At 41.1% G+C, this 23,130-nt stretch overlaps 1 protein-coding gene across 3 annotated transcripts in view; it reads right to left on the bottom strand.

The window, feature by feature from the left end:
- Positions 1-23,130, bottom strand: part of fxr2 (FMR1 autosomal homolog 2) — a 53,486-nt gene that overhangs the window by 24,864 nt on the left and 5,492 nt on the right. For 2 of the 3 annotated variants that reach the window (XM_084315446.1, XM_084315444.1), the window contains exons 3-10: positions 13,903-13,996; positions 6,773-6,844; positions 4,925-4,966; positions 4,125-4,273; positions 3,675-3,768; positions 2,426-2,542; positions 2,075-2,245; positions 319-397 (exon numbers count right to left, since the gene is read on the bottom strand). In XM_084315446.1, coding sequence (XP_084171572.1) covers positions 319-397; positions 2,075-2,245; positions 2,426-2,542; positions 3,675-3,768; positions 4,125-4,273; positions 4,925-4,966; positions 6,773-6,844; positions 13,903-13,996 — 818 coding nt within the window. The remainder of the gene's footprint in view (positions 1-318; positions 398-2,074; positions 2,246-2,425; positions 2,543-3,674; positions 3,769-4,124; positions 4,274-4,924; positions 4,967-6,772; positions 6,845-13,902; positions 13,997-23,130) is intronic. The other variant, XM_084315445.1, reaches the window with a different exon arrangement.

Below are 23,130 nucleotides of genomic sequence, written 5' to 3' on the forward strand. Positions count from 1 at the left end.
CCATTAACAACATACGTCCTAGAGCAGGGCTATCCAAAATATGGAACACGAGCAAAATGTGGCCCTTCACAGCATTATATTTGGCCAAAGGGTTCCAGGGAATGACGATATTCGCTGTGGTCCATTTAAATAAGGAGAGATTTTGAAATAACATTTGACCCACGTTAAGATTGGACACTCAGTTTTCAATGTGGGGGTCCTACCCCGCTAGGATTACAACTCCCTTCTAAGCGCTCGACTTGCGGCAAGACGGAAAACGAAAATCGAGGAGTCTGCCAAAACGAGCTTCCTCGGGGACACAATGTGCTGTTGACTCACCCACAAGGTTCCTGGGCACCTGGAAGTAGTCTTCTTTGAACTCCAGGTACACCCTGGCCTGCTTAACTGCCTCCGGGGTCTGCAAGGTAGCACAAACACAATTTAACCACCTGCTCTACACCGTAGTAAGCCTTGCAACCAGGAGCGATAGAGAAAATAAATACAATTTAGTCGTGGAAAATCACATTGGACTGCAGGGTCATGGGAAGTGTCATAAAATATAAAAATTAAACTACCGGTAGTTTTCAATTAACATTCGATAAGAAAATGTATTGAGAGAAATCCAACTTAATATTTACTTTGATCTTAATGCATTGTCATTTAGCAGATGCTTTTATCCAAAGTGACTTACAAGTTCTGTACGACAAGTCAGCAGGAAGTAAGACAATGTTCATCAAACAGTTCAATGACACAGCAGTCACACAAAGTTCTCAACGCTGGCCTGCTCACAAACACATTCAGGCCTGCTCAAACACAGGAAGCAGCCATTAATCAAACCATGAGGCTATTTTCACATATATTCACATGCGAGTGCGCACACACACACACACCAATTAGGGATGTGCACAACATATTTGTGTGATTATACTGTAGTTGTTATGATCAAATAACCCGTTTATTGTAAGATTTAGTTGGAGGCACTATGAGACATGAACAGTGTTTTGCAATATTGTTTAGATTGAATACAGTGCTGTATGCTTCGTTTGTAGGCTCGATCGATATGTATTTATAATTTTCAAAACAGAATTATATTATAAAAGTTTGTGATTTTAGACCCATTTATAATTTCTCTCAACAAAAATGTCTCCACTCTAGTGGCCACAGGTTTCACCCTAGGGGGCAGAGATTTGGCACAGAGTGTGTGTGTGTGTTCATGCCCACTGGCTAAAAGGGTGCGTGGCAATGTGTGTGGCGCATCACAAAAAGGGTGCAGCTATTGTGAATTTGTGTTTGCTCTCACTCACTGATCATGTTTATTGCCACAGAAATCATTGTTATTCACAACAGCTGTAGTTCACATGCTCCGCGTTTGCCTCTCGTAAGATGGAGGTTCCCCAAAAATCTAAAAAGTAATTGAGAGTGGGTTCCTCTTCTAAGTAGATGCTGCGATGGTTGCGGCGAGCCTGCCGAGATCACGCAAGCCTACCGGCGACGCCTACATGCAGCTGACTGCCAAAAGTGTAACTGCCAAATCGATGCGAGCCGACGTGGACAGCGCAGAGCTGCGATTGGTCGCTGCCCTGGGCGGGGCGGGGACGGGCCGTGTACGTGTTCCTCCCGACTCCCTATTAACAATTTAACATCTCGGGAGCTCGGTCGGAGCGTTCCATTATCGAAGGTGATTAACTACATTACAAACATGGACCAAATAGTTTGTAGAACACAGCACAGCCACCTAGTGGTTTGGCGGTGTACCGCCGACCCGCGCGTTGAACTGACCACTGAAGTACGTCGTCGGTCGAGCCCCCACGGGCAAAATATCAGCGACGGTCAACGTTGAAGCATAATTATCCGGCCTCTCTAATGCTCTTAATAGAATAATCGATTACTCCAGTCCTGTCCTGATACCACTCTACCAAAGGGTTAACCATTTCTCTGCGAAACTACAGAAGGATAACCCTTTCACTGCCACATGACAAAGGGTTAACCCTTTCACAACCACACTACTGAAGGTTAACCCTTTCACTGTTAACCGTCTGTAGTGAGGTAGTGAAAGGGTTAAGGCCGACACAGGGCCTTCGCAGTAGCAGCGTACCTCTCCGTAGATCCTGAAGGTGCAGCTCTCCTCCTCCAGCTCGATAGCGGTTACGCCCGGCACCTTCCTGGCCTGCTGGATGTTGGCGCCGTGGGATCCGATGGCCAGGCCCATTAGGTCCTCCCTCACCTTCACCTCCTCCTGGTACGCTGACGCCAGTTGCTTACTTGTCTGGAAGGAGGCGAGAGATGCCACGGGTGAGTTTGTGTCATGCGCGTGACGTGTACATGAGTCATGTGTACGCACATGTGTGAGCAAGGGCTTTGGGACTATGTGTTGACATCTACTCAGGGAGCCTAGGGAGGGTTAAGTAGGCATGTTTTGACAGTATGTGAGAGGGTACGCGCCTACCTCCAGATGTTTGGTCGCCTCTTCGTTGCGGGACATGAGCATGAGCTTGGTGCGGATGCTGCGGAAGTGCATGTCACTCAGGAGAGCGGCACGCTTTACTGTGGTTTCATTTGTCGACTGTGAGAAAAGAGGGGATGGTGGAAAAGGAAGGGTTATATATTTGCGATAAAATAATCTACATGGAGCTACGTTGAGTGCCGGTACCAGCAGCTCATAAAGACAGTGGTGCGTGTTTAACTTTATTTAAACTACCAGCGCCTCATAAAGACTGTGGTGTGTGTTTAACTTTATTTAAACTACCAGCGCCTCATAAAGACTGTGGTGTGTGTTTAACTTTATTTAAACTACCAGCGCCTCATAAAGACTGTGGTGTGTGTTTAACTTTATTTAAACTACCAGCACCTCATAAAGACTGTGGTGTGTGTTTAACTTTATTTAAACTACCAGCGCCTCATAAAGACTGTGGTGTGTGTTTAACTTTATTTAAACTACCAGCACCTCATAAAGACTGTGGTGCGTTTAACTTTATTTAAACTACCAGCACCTCATAAAGACTGTGGTGCGTTTAACTTTATTTAAACTACCAGCACCTCATAAAGACTGTGGTGCGTTTAACTTTATTTAAACTACCAGCGCCTCATAAAGACTGTGGTGTGTGTTTAACTTTATTTAAACTACCAGCACCTCATAAAGACTGTGGTGTGTTTAACTTTATTTAAACTCAACACAACTGAGGTTTCCCTCGAAACCTTGACCTCCAACCTTTGTCAATCAAGTAGTGCACGTTTTAATTGATTGGTTATCCTTGCTCTTTGCATCGTCTTGTTTATGATTTTATGTGCTTTTTATTTAGCTTATTTCTGTATGTACACTCAACATGACTGTAAAAAGGCAAAGCTGCCTTTCAAGTTTAAATAAAGGTTTGAAATTAAATAAGAAAATCCCAACACTGGTGAATTTTACCATCCAACAGTGTGAGCAGGGTATTGAACAGCAGTGGTTAAATAAAATAAATGGCTGCACTTATATAGCGTGTTTATCCAAGGCGCTTTACAATTTGTTCCTCTCATTCACACACTGATGGCGGAGGCGACCATGCAAGGTGCCAACCTGCTCATCGGGAGCAATTAGGGGTCAAGTGTCTTGCTCGAGGACACCTCGACACGCTGCCCGGGTGGAGGACGACTGCTCTACCTCCCGAGCCACCGTCGCCCCCTAAAAAGGTGAACACATAAAGAAACAAACCGACCAGCACTATGAGCTCGTGCGTCGCGGCGCTGTAGAAGATGCAGTTGGCTCCGATGGCTTTCCTGAAGTCTTTGTGGATGCTGTCGTTTGCACAGCTGTGGAGAAATCAACACAAGCGGCAGAGGACCTTGTTATTCCTTCATTTAGTAGCCATGGGTCATCATGACGATGACGACAACAACAACAACAACAACACACTGGGATGGACACAGGGGTAAGGTAAACACTGTTAAGAGACAGCAGAGGGAGGGAGAGTCCAGCGGACACCGTTCGTCACGCCTGGCGTGTATTGATTTAGGAAGACACGCGTGTTGAGGTTTTCAAGCTGCATGCTCTTCAGACCAATTCGACTCGTGTAAAAAACCAATGATATAAAAATGCAACCACGCTATAAAAAGGCGACTTTCATGCAATGTGATATATAAATAAAGACGGCGACAGAGACACTCACATGTCTCTCAGGTCCTCTGGGACGGCGATGGGGACCTTGTGGAAGGAGGTTCGGGTGGAGGGGCTGTTGGGGTTGACCGGCCGGATGCGCTCCGACGTGACGATCTCGTTGTATGTGGCGTCGCATGCTGCGTATTCGATCACGTAGAACTGTAAAAGGTTAACCACACAGAGGCACAACAGCTCTCAGAGACGTAGTGAGAATCACACAGACACAAGAGCGCTCTTAAGAGACGTAGTGAGAATCACAGGCACAAAATCTCTCAGAAATGTAGTGAGAAAGGGTTAACCACAAGAGCTCTCAGAGACGTAGTGAGAATCACACGGACACAAAAGCTCTCGGAGACGTAGCGAGAGAGGGTTAATCACACAGAGGCACAAGAGCTCTCAGAGATGCAGCGAGAGAGGGTTAATCACACAGAGACGAGAGCTGTCAAGAGACGCAGCATTGACAAGAATGCAACTAAATATGAGACATAAAAGAGATACAATAGGAAATATTGACTATTGTGTAAGCACAGCTACAGAGCGGATCAAGCTCGTGATCAAAGCCTTCTTGGATGTTGCAATCCACCAGCAGCAGGCTGGAATACCCTGAAGGGTCATGGCTAGAAGGTATCCGCTTTTCGTTGATTTGCCACCTTTAAAAAGTTCTTTACATGTTTATGTGTTGTCGTGTATGCACTATTATTGTGTTGACATTTTTTTTTTTTATGTCGTGTTGTGCTCATTGTGCAAAGCAAACTCCCCCTAGGGACAATAAAGGTTGCATTCATTCATTCATGTCAAGCTAACCCCTACCTTAGCCCTAACGTCATTGGAGACATCAGGACCCACCTTAACCTAAAATAGAGATGAAAAAGATAATTTGTGTGATCATGGATTTTCTAAAGTTATGTGTACCTTCTAGCCATGACCTTGACGAAGGCCACAGACAAATGAGAAATTTGCACAAATGGTATTTGATGATGAATATTATACCGTAATTCCTCTAATAGTAACCCCGGCTTGTATTTGTTTCAACTGTAGCGGATACCAGGCTTGTATTAGGAGGAGGCATGTATAAGAGAGAGGCCTATATTTCTAATTTTCAAACAGATCATAATGAATAAATCAACATTTTGTGTCAGTTTGAACCCAGTAAAATGTACTGGGTTCATTTATTGAAACCAAGCAAGTACTGTATGAAATACGGTAGTAAACTGCAATTACAGGTTGTCAAAAAAAGTTAAATAAAGTAAAAGAGTGCAATCACAATACTGGTATAATAATAATAATAATAACTTCATTTTATACAATTCTGAGGTAGGCTTACTCTCTTGGTAAACATTAACACCATACCATTATATGGTATTTACTGCACAGCCAGGCCAGCATATAACAACAATAACTCCAATATACATGAAACCCGGCTTGTATTAGGAGGCCGGCTTATAATTGCTTAGCTCAACAGCGCACCCGGTCATTAATAGAGACCCGGTTTTTAATTGAATACCGGTTACTATTAGAGGAATTACGGTACATCTTTACATTTCAGTTACATTGTAAAATGCATACAGTTTGGGATTTGATTCGATTAAAAGTTACTAATGTCACTGTAATGTATGAGAATTCTTTCCCATACAATGTTCCAACTGAATAATAGCAGCAGTAAAAAATATTCAATATCAAGCAAAGTAGTCCTTTTTGGTACTCGTCTATAGGTGACTCATAACAAAAAAATCCAAGTATTCATACTTCAGTCAGCAAAGTGTGGCATCAGTCCACCTCTGAAACTCTTGAAGTTTACTCCCCAAAGTAAAAAATTAAATAAAACGCATCTCACTTTGAAAACTCATTTAACTACGGCTTCATTCGTTTGATTAATGAGGCAATACCCCTTTTCCAAGCCTCCCGACTCAGAGAGAGAGGGGGGCGAGCAAGAGACTCAACGAAAGATGGAAAAACATGGTAGACAAAGTGAGAGAGATGGAGAGGGAAGAAGAGGGAGGGAGAAAAGATAGAGAGATGGAATATGGCACACTGTGTGCTCAAAGGGCAGAATTAAAGCCATGATTCAACACTAGACATTCCAGCAGGCCCTTATCACACTGCTCCAAATAACAGCACTACAGCAGCAGCAGCAGCAGCAGCAGCTCCCCCCTGATACTGCCTCCAATCCCACTGACCCGCTACTCAACCTGCTGTTCACAACCCTGCTCTTCACACATACAGGTCACATTTGAAAAAGCAACACATTTGAAACGGATTTCAAAAGGTTTTGGCCGTAGGTGCGGCCGGCACCAGACTGTCAGCTTGGTGTTACCCAGCTGTTGTGGCCTGCCTCGACACTACACATGCTGCAGCTCTCTATAGTACATCTATGTAGAGAGACAGATGGATGGATGGCTAGCTAGCTAGCAGCAATGCGCCAACACTACTTGATAACTGCCAATTCTCAATCAAGAAAAGAGGGCAGAGTTTGAGATAAGTCCATTTCATTTTAGTGCTGGGGGAAATCCTACCGATACCTGAACCCCGTTTTAGCCTGGTATCACCTAAAGCTGGGTGACATCACCATAACCCCCGAGCATTGGGGCGACTTTCAATTACTATTCGAATAGCTCTCCATGTCTTGACCCCGCACCCCCCCTGTGATCCCTAACTCACCTCTCCTTTCATCATCCTGACCCGGGCCAGCCACCAGCCACATGGCTCCTGTTCATTGGCCCTGGAATACACCTACATGGGGAGAGAGCAAGAGAGAGAGAGAGAGAGAGAGAGAGAGAGAGAGAGAGAGAAGAGGGTGGGATGGTTGGGTGAACTGAGAAAGAATAGAGGCCTTTCACAGACACTGATTCAACGGTCTCAGTGTTTGATATGTGAGAAATATATCAACAAACATGCTAGATTGGCATCTCATCACTGGATCTTAAGACAAGCTGTAGTGAACAGTAACACCATGCTTTTCCAAAATAATATATATATATATTTTTTATTATCAACTCTTACCAAAGCACATTTTCTTTCAAAGTGGTTACCAATAGTTACAGGCCGCCATGTTGGAAGAAAGATATTCCATGCAAGGCCTCCATTAGTAATACAAATTGACTGAAACGCTAAATGTGCTTTTAGTACAGAACTTGTAATGTTCAACAACAGATGAAAAGGTTCTAATTAGGGAGAACTTTTAGAAAAACACAAGCAAACAAAAGGATATTTTTTAGCATTCAGTCCTAGTGCCAATCTAGTATTTTCTCTCCTCCACATCGCCTGTGGTGCTTTTTCTATTTCTAGGTTTTTTGTGAGTTTTTCCTTAGCTTCGCTGGGGTATGTCTGGGAGTGTTGCATTTATTAATTTGACATTTATTTGGGACTTCATGATGGGTTTTTGTTCTTGATTTATTGTGATGTTTCTTCTTGACATGTTTAAAGACTTGTCCAGCCCATGAGGGCATTACCTTGTGATTTCGGGCTTTACAAATACATTTTATTTGATTTAGAACTAGATTCTTCATTCATCCAATGAAATGATGTTCCATACAGTTATTGTTATTATGATGATGAAAATGTTTGTATCCTGGAAGGTTTTGTACTATGGGCTAGATCCACAAAGAATGGATTGCATGGTGCTAGTTGCACCCTTACTTACAATTCATTATGAATTGAAAATGGGGGACCCTGATGTAAACAAGACGAAAGTCTCTCTGGTCTGCATCCCCTTAACAATTGTGTGTATTGAGCCATACTGTATTGTACCCATTCTGCAATCTGTTAATAAAATGTTCATTCAATCAATCAATCTGCACAGTGATTGATTGAATGAAAATATGCGAATAAACCCCATATTGATATGGTCAAAATAAATAATGGATTTATTTGATTTAATTGAAACCATCAATTCATTAAAAATGAATTAGTTAAATGAAATTAATGAAAGATTCATATTGATACACTGGTTTGTTGACTGTCGCTATGGCTGCATCGTCAATGGCAACACTGTAAACATTCCAAAGACCAGCATTCTGTGGTTTTCATACCTAGCGACGTTGTAAAGGCCAAATGAGTGTTCTTGTTATAGATTATTATTATTATTATTATTATCTATATATTATATTATATATTATAATTATGCACCGTTTAGACCGTCTTATTTATGTTTGGACACTAGAGGGCTCACCACCCATTACAGCCCACTCATAAATAGCCAAGGTGATCACTGCAAACTTTGTGCACCTGTGACGAGGATACAATTTTCTACCCGTTTCACTGTTGGATCTGACCTTGGGGAGCAATTGACAACTGTTCTGTTTAAACCCTTCATTCACTATCATTTACCTTTGGACAACAATAAACCCTGTAAACCGTAAGAGGAGCAACGTTGGACATTAAATTCATTCAACATCACAACTTTGGGACTGAGTAAGATAGTTAATTGCGGGTGCATCATAGGGCTGGGCGATATGACTATTATATAAATATCGGGTACAGTTCATTAACGATACACTTTTTAAATGTATCGTGGATATCGTGATGTTTTGCCCTCGCGTTAGAGGCCGCCGCGGCTGAGATGAGACTAACAAGCGCAGTGCTAAATGCTTTCCTCTCCCTCTCGCCTCTCCCTCTTGCAGAAAAAAAAAGTCAGTCACACACACACTTGCCCAAATTACGTCATCTACACGCACATACACGCACGCAAGCGCACACACCTAGCCAGAGACAGAGAGGCGGTGGCTCGGTGCTAGGGATGCCCCCTGAAACCCAGGAGTAAGCTCCGACGTTAACGGTACTGCTATCGGTAAATTAGTCTATGAGCGGATTAGCTATGGAGCTAACAGAGTGTACCATCCATCTGCGACGCAACAGTGGCTGCAACAGTGGACACGGAGTAATGTTAACGTTATGTCGAGTTCATACTACACTACACGTATGAACTCGACATAACGTTAACGTTACTCCGTTTCCATGAAGCGTTTAATTAGCAGCAATCTGTTGTTGAAAATGTAACGTTAACCGGAAAACCGGAAATGGAATGAGAGGACAGGAAGCAGTCATGAAGTCGGCTTCTGGACCTTGTAGTCATATATATTGTAGTCTTTTAGTCTTATTAACTAAAAGATTTTAACCAAATAAAAAGCAGCAGCACTATTGGATAACTGAGTCATGTTTGCTATGTATTTCTTTCTTTAGGGGAGTAGGACATTTGTTTCACAGTTTTAGCATGATGTTTTATAGATGGCTAGGTTAAACACAGGTTTTTGTTTTTAAGGGGGGGGGTTTGATTTGATTGAAGTTTATTTCAAGTATGCAACACAACCAACAAACATAAAGTACAGATATAGCCTTAAGCCGTTCAAATAATAAATGTATACATACATGTAAATAAATAAATAGTTACAATATGTAATCTAATCATCTAAATATAATCTAATATATAATCTAAAAAAACGAAAGGCTAAAATGCTAAATATATAATCTAAGAATCCAATAATCTAAATCTAATATATAATATAAAAATGCTAAATGCATGAGTCTTTTGTCTTTAATGTTCGCTTTAAAACTCAAATACTGTCTTGGTAAGCCTCATAATGAATTGTTTGGGGAAAAAAGGAAAAACATCGTGATGTGTATCGCCGAAAGGTCAGAAAATAGTGATATCATATTTAGGCCATATCGCCCAGCCCTAGTGCATCGTGGACGCTTGTCGATTCATTGGGGAGCGACAAGCGGCCACTACAGACGTGTATGGGTACCAGGCCATGTGAGCGGATCGGAGCGTGAGCGGCGCGGGGAGCGGAGCGGGCGGTTTTGACGTGAGCGAGGAGTGGGTTTTAAAATGGGTCGGCGCAACGTCCGGAGCGAGAGTTCTCCTCCGCTCCAATCCACTGCGGGACGCTCACACAGTGGTTTAACATAATATACATGTAGTACAATGCCAAAGCAACAGATGGCGATGTACAAACATGAAGGCCATTTTCAACCAATGAGAATTGAGAAGGGTGAACCTGTGATATCCTGTTCAGGCTTCACTCCTCCTTCACTCACTCCTGTTAGAAAAGTATCGACGCCATTGTTGTTGTCGTTAGCTTACATGCTAACGTTAATGGCAGCGACCATAGCATTGTGGCTCGGCTAACTATCATCGCTTAATAGAGCTAGTGAATGGATAAACAACGTTATTTAACATTGGAGAATGGGTACAATTACAATGCTGCTCAATACAAACAATTGTTAAGGGGCCCAGGGGGTGTAGACTGTTGTAGTTTGAGCTCATTTACACCATGCTCCAAAAAAAAAAAAAAAAAAGCAGAGCGATCTGGCGCGGGGAGCGCTCGATTCAAGGTGAGCGGTGAGGGAGCGGAGAGCGACTTGGGGGCGGGGTCAACATGAGCGATTAGCGGAGCGGACCAAGCTTTAAAGAGCGAAGAGCGGATTTCTCGGCCGCGCCGATCCGCTCACGTGGCCTGATGGGTACATTGTACATTTTTTCATGATATAAAGTAGGGCTGGGCGATATGGCCAAAAACGTTATCGTGATAAAATTATTAAATTATTTTCATATAACTCTATATCGATAATTATCATCAATATAATTTCTGTCAAGTTTAATTAACTTCTTATGCCCAGCGCCAATGGACGGGCTATTAATAGACTTGTTTTGCTGCTGCGAATGTCTCAAGTTGATGTCGTCATCAGTCCGCGCACGTTAGCAGTTAGCCAGAGCAAGCGGTGTATCCCATGACAATGTACTAAATATAACCCTAAAATACTCCGTTCAGCCCCAATACATTGCAACGACGTCCACCGCATACCCCACACTACTCTAACCGTGGCCTCAGAATTCACGCTACACACCCACTCGGCACGTAAACTATAAAATAGCGGCGTGCAAGCTAATTATCCTAGCCAGCCTTGTTTCCAATGTACTAAATATCACCCTAAAATACTCCGTTCAGCCCCAATACATTGCAACGACGTCCACCGCATACCCCACACTACTCTAACCGTGGCCTCAGAATTCACGCCACACACCCACTCGGCACGTAAACTATAAAATAGCGGCGTGCAAGCCAATTATCCTAGCCAGCCTTGTTTACTACTGGAGTCCTACCTCTCTACCCAGAGGTGCAGCGCGGGTCTCCTTCGCTGTCGGCCATCTCCTTCACTGATTGGTTGTTAGTGCGTGTGCTCATATCCAAGCTTGGAAAATCGATATATCGAAACTTTGCGACCACGTTTCATGTTTATTTCGAGGAAATAATTTATCGCGATAGTTATCGTTATTAGGGATGCCCCGATCGATCGGCCACCGATCGTTACCGGCCGATACTCCGTATAAATATGCAATCTGTGAATTCCGATAATGAGTCATATTCGCCGATCGCGGAAACCGATCAAGCGAAGCTCTCACTCGCAGTCTGTCTCAGACACACACGACCTGCAAACTGCCGCTGCTCCTCCTCCCTAGCCCCGCCCGCCCCCATGTAGAGTTTGTAAACAAAGAGGACTGAGAGGCGGCTCCTCTGCTCGAGTCTGTAGTGCATTCGACCTGCGCTAACGTTAGCTACCTAGCTATCGTTACTGTTTAAACAAAATTACCCAGTCAACTATTCACGTTTAGTAGGCATTGTCTAACGGTATTTAGCCGGCTAGCTACCGATAGCTCCTGATATCAACAAATGATCCAGAAAGTCTAGTAGTCCATGTTCATACCTCCGTTAGCTTGCGTTAGCTGACGTTAGTTTACTGTTCAAAACGAAATGTCCCATTGAACTAAAGTTCTGTCTTAACGTCATCTAGCCGGCTAGCAGTAGCTACAGATAGCTCTTGATATCAATGTCTTATAACATTGATTGAATGCGTATTCGAGCTGAGGGCTTGCTGAATGTTAAATGACCAAAGCATAACGTTACCAATAGGGTCCCGCTGCAGCGCCGGAGAATCCTTTTTGGAGCTGGAGGCTACTAGAGTACACACAGACAGTGGAGCTGTTTGCAGATAGCGAGCATTTTGACTTGTTGCGTGGTGGCGATGTCTCGCAGATAATACAAGTACAAGTCTAATTATATAATATATATATTTTATAAAAAAAAAAAAAAAAAAAAAAAAAAAATTATATAAAATCAGTTTTAATTTCTTTTTAATCAAAAACAAACGTATCGGATCGGTATCGGCCGATATGGCTCACGACGATCGGTGATCGGTATCTGTGGCAAAAAACGTGATCGGGGCATCCCTAATCGTTATCGTTTTATCGCCCAGCCCTAATATAAAGTTCAAATTGAGTTACTTTTAATTAAATACACTGTTACAAAATAAAGCGCATGAACAAAGTAAAGCAAGATCCAACATGCCCACGTAGGGAGGCAGTGATGGAAGCTTCCGTGTTTCCTTTTTTGTACAGAAAACGTCAAAATTCACGGTGTGGATGATTATAATTAGCCCATAGGCATGTCCAACAGTTGGGAGAAACTGAGGAAAGTGGACTCCGGAGTGAGCAGTAGATTATAAGCCACTATTGTTGATGACAAACTGAACGCTCTTGTGAGCGTGTGGCTGCTTGAAGCCAAAGATGCTGTGGGGAAAGTAATATCACACGTAAGAATGGAGATGTCGTCAAGTTAATTGTGAGCGTGTTATAGCCAAAGTTCAAATGCTTGCCGAGAACAGAATGAGGAGATGAGGCTGGTGGAGAGTCCATATGAAAAGGAGGTGCATGATGGGCATGTATACATGTCGAGCTTGAATCTGCAACTGTGTTATGAACATGTATTATTAGTTGTTTATGGTTGATGAAGCACTGTTGGTATTGCACACAAGTGCCTTCATAACCTATGTTGGACTATTTTATTTTTATTGCATAGCCCCGTGTTACTCAATAATGTTTCAAGTTCACCGTCTGGTTATAGTTCAGTGAGCTAGCAAGGCAACCAGGCTAACGTAAACCCACAGTGAGCTTGTTTACACTAATACACTTTCGTTATAAACCGGAGAAGATTTACTACATTTGCACCCAGCGTCTATATTACTGCCCCAGCTATTTTTAGCTGCCGACCCAGTCTTCATTTGCAAAAGCCAGGGTTGCGTGACAGTGTGGGACAGGTGAGATTGTGAAAATGATGAGGCAGACCCCCATTTTCAAAACAAACTAGCATGTACAGCGCATAGGGTTGAGTACCATTCACATTTGAAACGATACCTGGGAATCGATGCCGAGATCGGTAACGAAATGTGGCACCGATTGATCTAACGTGAATCGATACCACCAAGGTAATTCAGTCTGAGTTCGGTACCCAAGCCTAACGGCGCATCGATAGCAAATATTGAAAGAACATTTCAGAGATATTTACATCAAAGCAACAAGTACAAATGACAAATCACTGCAGTGTAGACAACAGTGCTACAATACTGTAGTAGGTTTGGCTATCCGGTGCTGAAATACTTTTGGTTTTGGCAGCCTCTAAACGGAGCGCAACAATTAAGTGTACACGGTAGGTCTTGTGATACGAGTTTTCAGGTGAACTAGTAAGGACAGATCTTTTCTGGGATGGTGCTAAAAATGCTTCTGTAGACAGAGATCATTATTTGAATTCAAGTCGTGCATAAACCTAAACAAGGAAGTACACAGAGAGAGAGAGAGAGAACACATTTTCTATAGTGACCAATTTGTTAACACAACCAGGAGATGAATAGGGGTAAATTTTTCCTATACATCATAACTTTCACAGTCATATTAAATGTTTTCCTTAATGTTTTAAATCTTTTGAGAAAGTGACAGTGGTGGATGTTTTGGGTCTTACCTCCACCTCCTCCCCCTCGCCGATGTCTTTATGGTAGTCTGTTGGGGGAGGTAGCCGCACATCACTGAAGGGCAGCTGCCTCTCTGGCTGCCAACTAGTAGGAGACATGAGCAAACAACATGTTAGAACATTAAAAACACAATAGGGCTGTCCTTTAACTTCACTAATGAAATTAATTAGTCGACAAACAATTGATTCAAATGATTGATGTAAAAATGTGTTTCCTACATGGCACATTAGTTTAAATGATTGTCCTTCTGCAGACTATTGTGAATGAATGACTAACATTATTTTCTAGTAATGACTAATTAAACTTAAAATAAAAAAAGAGGGAAGCAACGGTTGTGATTAGAGGATGATGCAAAAGAGGCCGGCGAATCTGCGATAGGAAGCAGCACAAAATACTACTTAAGAATAGAAATACTTTATTTATCCTGAGGGAAATTCAGTAGGCGTGCTACCCACCGTTCATTCATTCATAAAAACAAGTACTATATACAAACATGTTTGTTTACATTACTACAGTTCAGTCTTTACACGTACCTTCATCCTGCACCCGTTCTAAAAACCGACAGCTACTGTACTGTCCTTATTACACACTGATAATGTATAAGATCATACTACCCACTTAATTCTATGTTGCACGCAGACAAACGCCATCATGAAAAGCCAGCAGTAAAACTTATACTAGTTCATTAGGTTTGATGAGGAAGTGTAAAAGATAAAGAGTATTGAGGATTCTATTGTTGGTAAAATGCCCTATTTTCATAACTACACTCAATGGGAGCTCGTCTAAAAACGGCATGTTGGCACAGGAATGCACCAGTGGAGGTTTTTCACTGTCAACTGGGTGCTAGACATTAAAGTGGAACAGTGCCAATTTAAGAATTCCTACATGTTATTTCTATGATCCAAGAATATTCAGTGACCAAACAACTCCATGCCAAAAGGCAAAAACGGGTTAGACGTGCTAAAACTCAAATCTGCGATTGTGATGTCGGGTATGAAGTCTGCAGCTGCTCCATAGACAATACAGTGGGAAAGACGACAGACATCTTCATCACATCCGAGCGCCATGTTCTGATCACACGGGGCAATGTTCAACTTCTGACCACCCAGGGCAAGGTTCTGACCACCCAGGGCAAGGTTCAGGTCATACAGGTACATTTTCTGTTTCAGAACCGAGACCACTACTATAGAATAAAACTAATTTGGGTTAAAAAAAAAAAAAAAAAAAAAACATTGTGTGGGTCCACAAAATCAGTCATTCATCGTCAATGGAGCAGCTCCGGACATGGAATTCACAATTTGAGGTGTTGTTCTCCTTTAACCTCTTAACACATTGGACGCCAGCAGCAGGGGGCGCTGATGGCCTTCAGCGCCAGTGCGTTATTCAATGTAATAGTTTTAGAATGCCAAACTTGCGAGTCCTAAAACTATATTTTATATTATAGCTATGGATCTAATAACGCCGTCGACTGTCAGTGAGTTGCTTCTGGTCAACATGCAAGAAACAGATTGTTTTTTCATCCGTACATTTCCGTTTTAAATGAGTATAGTTTGAGTGATTCTGAGTAATTCCAGGAAAAGACGAGAAAAAAGCATTTTAGTGTAACCCAGTTATCACGTTGTAATTTTTTGGCTGATTATCTAATAATCCTGAAATCAACGCTAGATTGGTATTATGTCTCCTCGTGTATACATGAAATGTTGCTTGATCCATGATTCGCTCATTCCTATGTGGGGTACCATTGGAAAGCCCTACTCAATTTTCGAGATCAGCAAATGATTGACGGAGGTAGAGAGTCGGGAGTGGTATTTGATTTTTTTAAGTCTGCCGTGTACGAGCACGCCTCACATATCGGCATGTAACTTGAGAATCGCTGAACGGATTTTGTCGCCTGAAACGGACAGGCAACAAATAGGGCTTTAATTGGAGCAGTGGTCAGGATTCCATCTGCTACTTTTACTAAACGGACAAGAGTTATGGGGTCAGTGGATAAGAATTACATTAGAGAAATCAAAGATCTTTGTACATGTGCCAAAAAAAAGCATAAATTCAAGTTGCTTTGATTTGCTTTCCGACATGTTCCATGCGACTCGTGGTATTGCATTTTTGCATTGGGGAAATTCTCCCAATACTGACGCCAGATTTGAATTCTTAAGTCGACTAATAGTAAAGGACTTTGTCAACTAATCGAATAGTGGATTTAAAATCAACAAATCTGTACAATTTCTATTTCCCTCATGCAAAAACGGAAAATGACCTAATCTGATTTACCGGAGATGTGTTTAATAATTGTTCAGAATGCAACTAATTATTATATACCGTATATCTTTATTGTTTTTTTTTATAAATATAGACTATTGACTAAAATTCTTGGCCGACTAAGAACAGACCAACTGATTCATTTAACTGGGGGGGGAAGCATCAACTTATTTAACTTGGTATCGACCTGAGATCTGATATCAGTATCATATCGGTTCAGACTAGGGATGGGCATTTTACAAAAAAATCCAGATTGATTGATCGCATGATGTACTCGAGTTATTGCTAGTGGAACCCATCTATGAGCGTCCCCGTGTCCAGTCCTTTGACTAGCCCCACCCGTTCATTGTATGCATGTAATTGTATTAACGTTAATGTGTGTTGTAGCTATGTTATACATTCTGAATGGCATTAACGTTAGTTGGGTACTGTCATTGTATTTAGTTGGTTAGCTATTTAGCTAATGTTGATAGCATTGAATAGCATCAACGCTAGCTGCGTTATTTTAAAACCTTAAAAATCCAACATATTTCCAGGCACAACTTTTTCACACATTGTTGGTCTAGGCAGAGCAGTGTCCACGTTAGCCTACTGCTAATCGGCTGCTGTCGGCCATCTCCCCCTCGCGTCTGCTCAGCCTACATGCGTTATTGTTTTGCCGAGTATCGTGACAAGAAACCCACCCCAAAAAAACACAGAAACCCCAAATGAAACCAAACAGAAAGTAAATGAGTATTATTCCAGGGACGACATTTCAAGACAGGCCCCAGGAATGAAGGATGCAGTGACCATAAGAGAAGGAGTCAAGCAGAGGGTTCAGAAACGCCACATGTCCATGTCCATGTCCATGTCCCTTATGGAGGCTTACCGCTGCACTTCCAACCAAAGAGGACAAGTCCTGGGTCAGTTTTGATCAGATTCGTGAACACCTCAATCCTCACATGGATAACAGAGGGAGATACCATTCCTCTGAACCAGTCCAGGCAGAGTTGGACTTGATTTTTTATAACTTTCTTTTTCATGGTGAGGTTGACATTTTCATGGAATTGCTCCAAAACTCATTTTCTGATTTAACCGATATTGCTGTTCTCTGTATAGAAAACACTTGTTAATCAAATAAAGAGCTATTTTCCAAAAACTTTGTAATTTATTTTCAGAAGTGACTGATATTTTGAAACTATTTAAGACAATTATTATTATTATTATTTTTTTTTGTGATTTTTGTGATGTCACAGTATGATGTCATAATACATTCTAGAACATGTGATGTCACAGTATGATGTCATAATCAAACATTCTAGAACATTTGTGATGTCACAGTATGATGTCATAATCGAACATTCTAGAACATTTGTGTTCTATATAATTTCAACAATTCTCTCAGCATTTCCTGGCATTTTTTCAGACTACAACATGAATCCAGACCCTCAAAATGGTCCACCAAAGTCAAATATTCACAGAGTTTTCATCATGTGTTCTGTGAGTCCGAAAAGCTTGTCAATTTCCGTAACATCCATAACGCTGTGTATTTTGTCACCCATCTCAAAATCCAAAAGGTCAAAACATTTCTTACTGCAGGCTCATCTTTATCTCAATAAGTGTAACTAAAATGTGTAAATTATACTTCCAATTCAAATCGATGCCTTGTCAATGTCAAGTTAAGTTTCCAATGTTCTCTCTGAATGTAACATCCATAACGCTGGAATTGCCCCTAACGCCTAGTTTATCACTGGTTAAGCTTAGGCGACTCTTTTGAAGTTGGTTAAGGTTAGAGTTTGGAATCAGGAATCGCCCTGCTCTAAGACAAACTCTAACCTTAACCAACTTCGAAAGAGTGCCTAAGCTTAACCAGTGTAGAATAGGGCTGCACGATTAATAGATTTTTAATCGAAATCGCGATTTGGAATGATGCAATTATCAAATCGCCAGGCCTGCAATTAAAATATATATATATTTTTTTTTACATTATTTAACCAGGAAGTCCCATTGAGATACAAGATCGGTTTGGGAGAGGGAGGTATGGGGTTTTAGATTGTGTGTTGTGAAGTTCTTCAGAGAGGGAGAGTAAAGTACAGAAAAAAAAGGTACCGTTTGGTACCGGTATCGATTCCCAGGTAAAAAGAAACATTTTCAGGCTCGGTGTCCCGAAAAGACCCACCGCGTAGGCCAGATGCAAGCCGCATTTTGCAATAAACCTCTGTGGGGCTGCTGCTTTTTTATTTTTATTATTATAATCGCAAATGTAATCTCGATCGCAATATCTGTGAGAAAAATCACAATTAGATTATTTCCCAAAATCGTGCCCTAGTGTAGAAACAGGCGTCGGCCAATCAGAGAGCGTCTCCGAAATATGCGGCTAGGTTTAAAAATAACGCACGCTAGCTGGCTACAACGAATTCTCACAAGCTGGCATCGTAAAAAAAAGTGCGTCTTCTTAGTAAATAATTTAAGATGGAGTTTAAATAATTTAAGATAGTTCTCATAGCCGTGAGTAATCGATCAATCGATTACTCACGCCCACCCCTAGTTCAGACTACAGTATTAAGAGCGATACACCGCTCGGTTATATATTTTTTATTGAACAATTTTATCACACTTTACGGTCCGTTCCATTTTATTATTTTTAGCCTTATTTGTATTACTGAAAAACTGTGATTTACCTTACCTTGCTACCTCGCCATCTTTTTGTATTTAATTTTTTATGCTCGATTCCTGCATTTAATTTTTTTTACTGTTGTGAAGCACTTTGAACTGCAATTTCTGTATGAAAAGTGCTATACAAATAAAGTTATATATACACAAAAGTTTAAGTTTAACCAACTCATCAACTTCAAAGTCAGAAATAAACACCCCTAACATGAAATGTACATAATGTATACAATGGTTCACTGTAGAAATAAATTGTGAATCCCATCACTTTCTGATAAAACAGCCCAAAAAAGAAAAAGTAGGCGAATGAGACGCACATAATCCAGAACACTAGGGCTGACCTTCGAAGCTTCGGGGCAGAGATTCGATTTTAATTCGAAGTTTAGAGATACATTTGTTGTTGATTTTTTAACATTTTTTTTTTATGTTGTGGGACTTCTTAGACAAACGAAATACTTTGCTTTCATGAAATATTGTAAGCCATCATTTGAGGCTTTATAAAAGCAGCACAATGAACACAAATCTGTCAGTGCAGAGTCAGACCTCATCTTAAAATAACAAACAGCATTGCTTGTTGTAGTTAACCTCTTCCACCCGACGGGACGGGGACCGGTCCCGAAATGACATCTGGTCATAAATCAATATTTTTTAGACTGTTGTATAAAAGTTGCGATTTTAATTTCAAACGTATTCAAGTATTAACATCATAAACATGTCACAACAGCATGTAGAATGTATATTATCATCAATACGTTAGTTTAGCAATAGGTAGATAGATTTAACTTTTCGATTTGGGCAAGTCTATTCCGAGAGGTAGACCATTTTGGAAATTTTGAACCATGGGAATTGTAGTTTCTTTGCGGCCATTTTGTAATAGACATCGCTAGCTGTAGATCAGCGTTGGAATTTTTCAAAACGACACTTCCTGTACATTTCTATGGGGTTGAAGGTTCAAAGTTCTGTATGGATTATTTCAATAACTGTTAATATTCAGGATAATTCTACCACAAAAGGTAACGTTTGACAAATTAGATCTGAAATTTGTTTCAAAATGGTTGCACTGTGGTGAAAATAAAAAAGTACAGTAGATTACAGTAATTTCATTATCTGTTCTTATGCACGCCTGGTGATACTAAATCCAAATTGAACTCTGGCATTTGAAAGATAATATATGTATTAGTGTTGTCAAAAATATCGATTTTTCTATACATATCGATTCTGAATATTTAAAACAGTTTAAATACTAATTTCCCGCAATATCGATACTTTCTGCACTATCGATACCAGCTGGCACACGCCGTCTTCTCTCATCCTACAGCAAGTTGTTGACACGCACACACACGCTGCTCCCAGTGCATTGCCCCTGCCCCTCCCAGACCCATCTAGTCACATCTCTCATTCGCTCTGAAGAGAGCAAGAGTGCAGCTCCTCTTTCAACATCACTTGAAAATGGCCAAGTAAACTATTCACTTTAGTTTAAAGCACGAGGCGTTGTCTAACGTTACGTAGCTGACTAGCTGGCTAGCTACTGATAGCTCATATCAACGGCTGATACCATCATCATTGGAGCAACTGTAGCTAGCTAGTAGCTAATACGGTCTGTGCTAGAGCAACCTTTTAATTCACAATGGAGTGGAGCCAACTAACTGTACAAATCGATGCGATTGGCCGAGACTGTATTTTGTACGGTTGGCTGGCTGGCTGTTGTGGATTGGGGTAGCCAGCTAGCTGGCTGGAAGTTCGTAGTGCAGTAGCTGGCTGTTGTATTCTGGCTAGCAGTTTGCAGTGCACTAGATGGCTGTTGTTAAAGGTAGCCAGCTGGCAGTTCGTGGTGCAGTAGCTGGCTAACGTTGGCCAATATAGCTGTAACTGAACGCCAATGATGCTAGCCTTATGTGATCTTATGAGTTTCAGTTCATAGGAAAATACTTTTGACTATAATGGTCAGAAGTAAATTAACTTCGATGCCGTTATGCTTAACACACATTCCTGATGAATTGAAAATGGGGGACCCCGGTGTAAACAAGACTAAAGTATTTTTCTGGTCTGCATCCTCTTAGCAGTTGTTTTGTATTGAGCCGTACTGTATTGTACCCATTCTGCAATCTGTTAATAAAGTTCAATCAAAGTACTATTAACATTACTTAATTTCTAAGATTAGATTAGATAATTTAGTTATTTTTAAATGTCTGATCTAAAGAGAAAAAGGGTTTTAAATGTTTTTTTTATCCACTTTTCTATTTTTCTTCCATCCCAATTTCGTATTATCCAATTCTTCCCTCCCCTATCTTGAACGTTGCTAGACTATGCCTCCCACTGGTCAGCTGTAGTGAGGAGAACAGAAGCCTTGCATCACGTGTCCCCGAGGAGGCAGCCTGTTGAGTCTTTTCACCGCAGCAGCTCGAACTCTGTGGCGAGGAGTAACGTGTGGGAGGCTCACGCTGCCCCCGCTACTTCCTGTTTCCGCTGCACCGGCGTCACCAAACCGACCTGTAGGAGTCGCTGTCCACAACGTCCAATCCCCACCGGCTTTCCCACCCTCTAACACTTGCCAATTGTGTTAGTATGAACGATCGGCCAGCAGAGAGCTGGGCTCGAACCCAGCGTATCCTGCGTTAGTGGTGAGCGCCTTGCCCACTGTGCCAATCAGCCGCCCAGGGTTTTAAAAGTGTTATATTTATCTTCTTATAATACCAGGTGAGGAGAATCGAGCAGCAACAAAAGAAAAAAATTTATAAAGAAATTTACATTTTAAAATCTTTTCCCTGTGGTATCGAAAATGGTATAGAATATAGATACTTTTCAAGGTATCGTATCGAAGTTAGAAATTACAGTATCGTGACAACACTAATATGTATACGGTATATATAAATGTGCGAATTGGCAATAAGGTAATTTATAAGCCTCCTATTCTATAATAATATTTCAAATTGCATTGGTCCGGATGGGAGAATACAGTACTGCATCTACAGAACCTTCCGTTTAATCATCTTCCCTTTATTAATTTCCTTAAGATTTTTTGCAAGAAGGTACTGAACAAGATCAGTGGCAGTTTTTAATGTTTGGTCATTATTAGCATGGTGTTATTTACTGTCAAAGAAAAATCATAATTCATATTCACCTTTGTTTCATCACAATTTAAGCAAGCCTAGTAACACAATATTTCTGACACCGAATACATTCCCTGAGGTCCATAGATGTCCCTAGATACCAAGAATATGCAATGCCGTTGCCATTCTTGGGATGGTTTCATCGTACAACCTCCTCCCTCTTCTGTGTGTGATGTGAACTAGAGGCTGACATGCGAGTGGATTTTGACTCCCGCTCCTTCCCACTCCCACAGAAATAATCCCATCCCAATCCCGAGTGAGTTTAAAAAAAAAATCCCACTCCCTCCCACTCCCACAGAGACTGATCCCACTCCCGCCCGAATCCCATTGATTTTGTTGTCATAGTTCCCACTCCCTTCTGCTCCCGTTGACGTTTACTCCCGGTCCTGCACAATCATGGGATTCAAAGTGAATTTGACTCCCATCCGACGGGAATCCCGAAAAAATGTCATCCTCTAATGTGAACATAGGTGTGGTATTAGCTGCTTCTACATGAATGAAAATCCCTTAGTCCGCAAATGTAGTTTTTTAGTTGATTTAATCAGCAAAGGTGTAAAATTGTGTTTGCCACATCCAATTTATTTAAATGAAATGTTTTTAATTTAACCAGGGTAATCACATTGAGATTTCCATCTCTTTTTCAAGTGGACCCTGGCCAAGAACGCAGCATACAGATAATAATTTCATATAAAACATTCAAACAAATTCAAATCAAGTTAGGCAATGGAAAAAAATTGATAATGGAAAAAATTGATAAATAAAATCTTAGTCGATTTAGACCAAACTAACCGATTAATCAACTAAGAGGCAACAGCCCTAGATTTGAGTAATCGGTTAGTTTGGTCTAAGTCGACTAAGATTTTATTTATTATCAATTTTTTCCATTATCAATTTTTTCCATTGCCTAACTTGATTTGAATTTGTTTGAATGTTTTATATGAAATTATTATCTGTATGCTGCGTTCTTGGCCAGGGTCCACTTGAAAAAGAGATGGAAATCTCAATGTGATTACCCTGGTTAAATTAAAAACATTTCATTTAAATAAATTGGATGTGGCAAACACAATTTTACACCTTTGCTGATTAAATCAACTAAAAAACTACATTCGCGGACTAAGGGATTTTCATTCATGTAGAAGCAGCTAATACCACACCTCTATGTTCACATTAGAGGATGACATTTTTTCGGGATTCCCGCGG

The sequence above is a fragment of the Notolepis coatsorum genome (assembly GCF_963971535.1).
Source record: "Notolepis coatsorum genome assembly, chromosome: 1".
Classification (NCBI taxonomy): Eukaryota; Metazoa; Chordata; class Actinopteri; order Aulopiformes; family Paralepididae; genus Notolepis; species Notolepis coatsorum.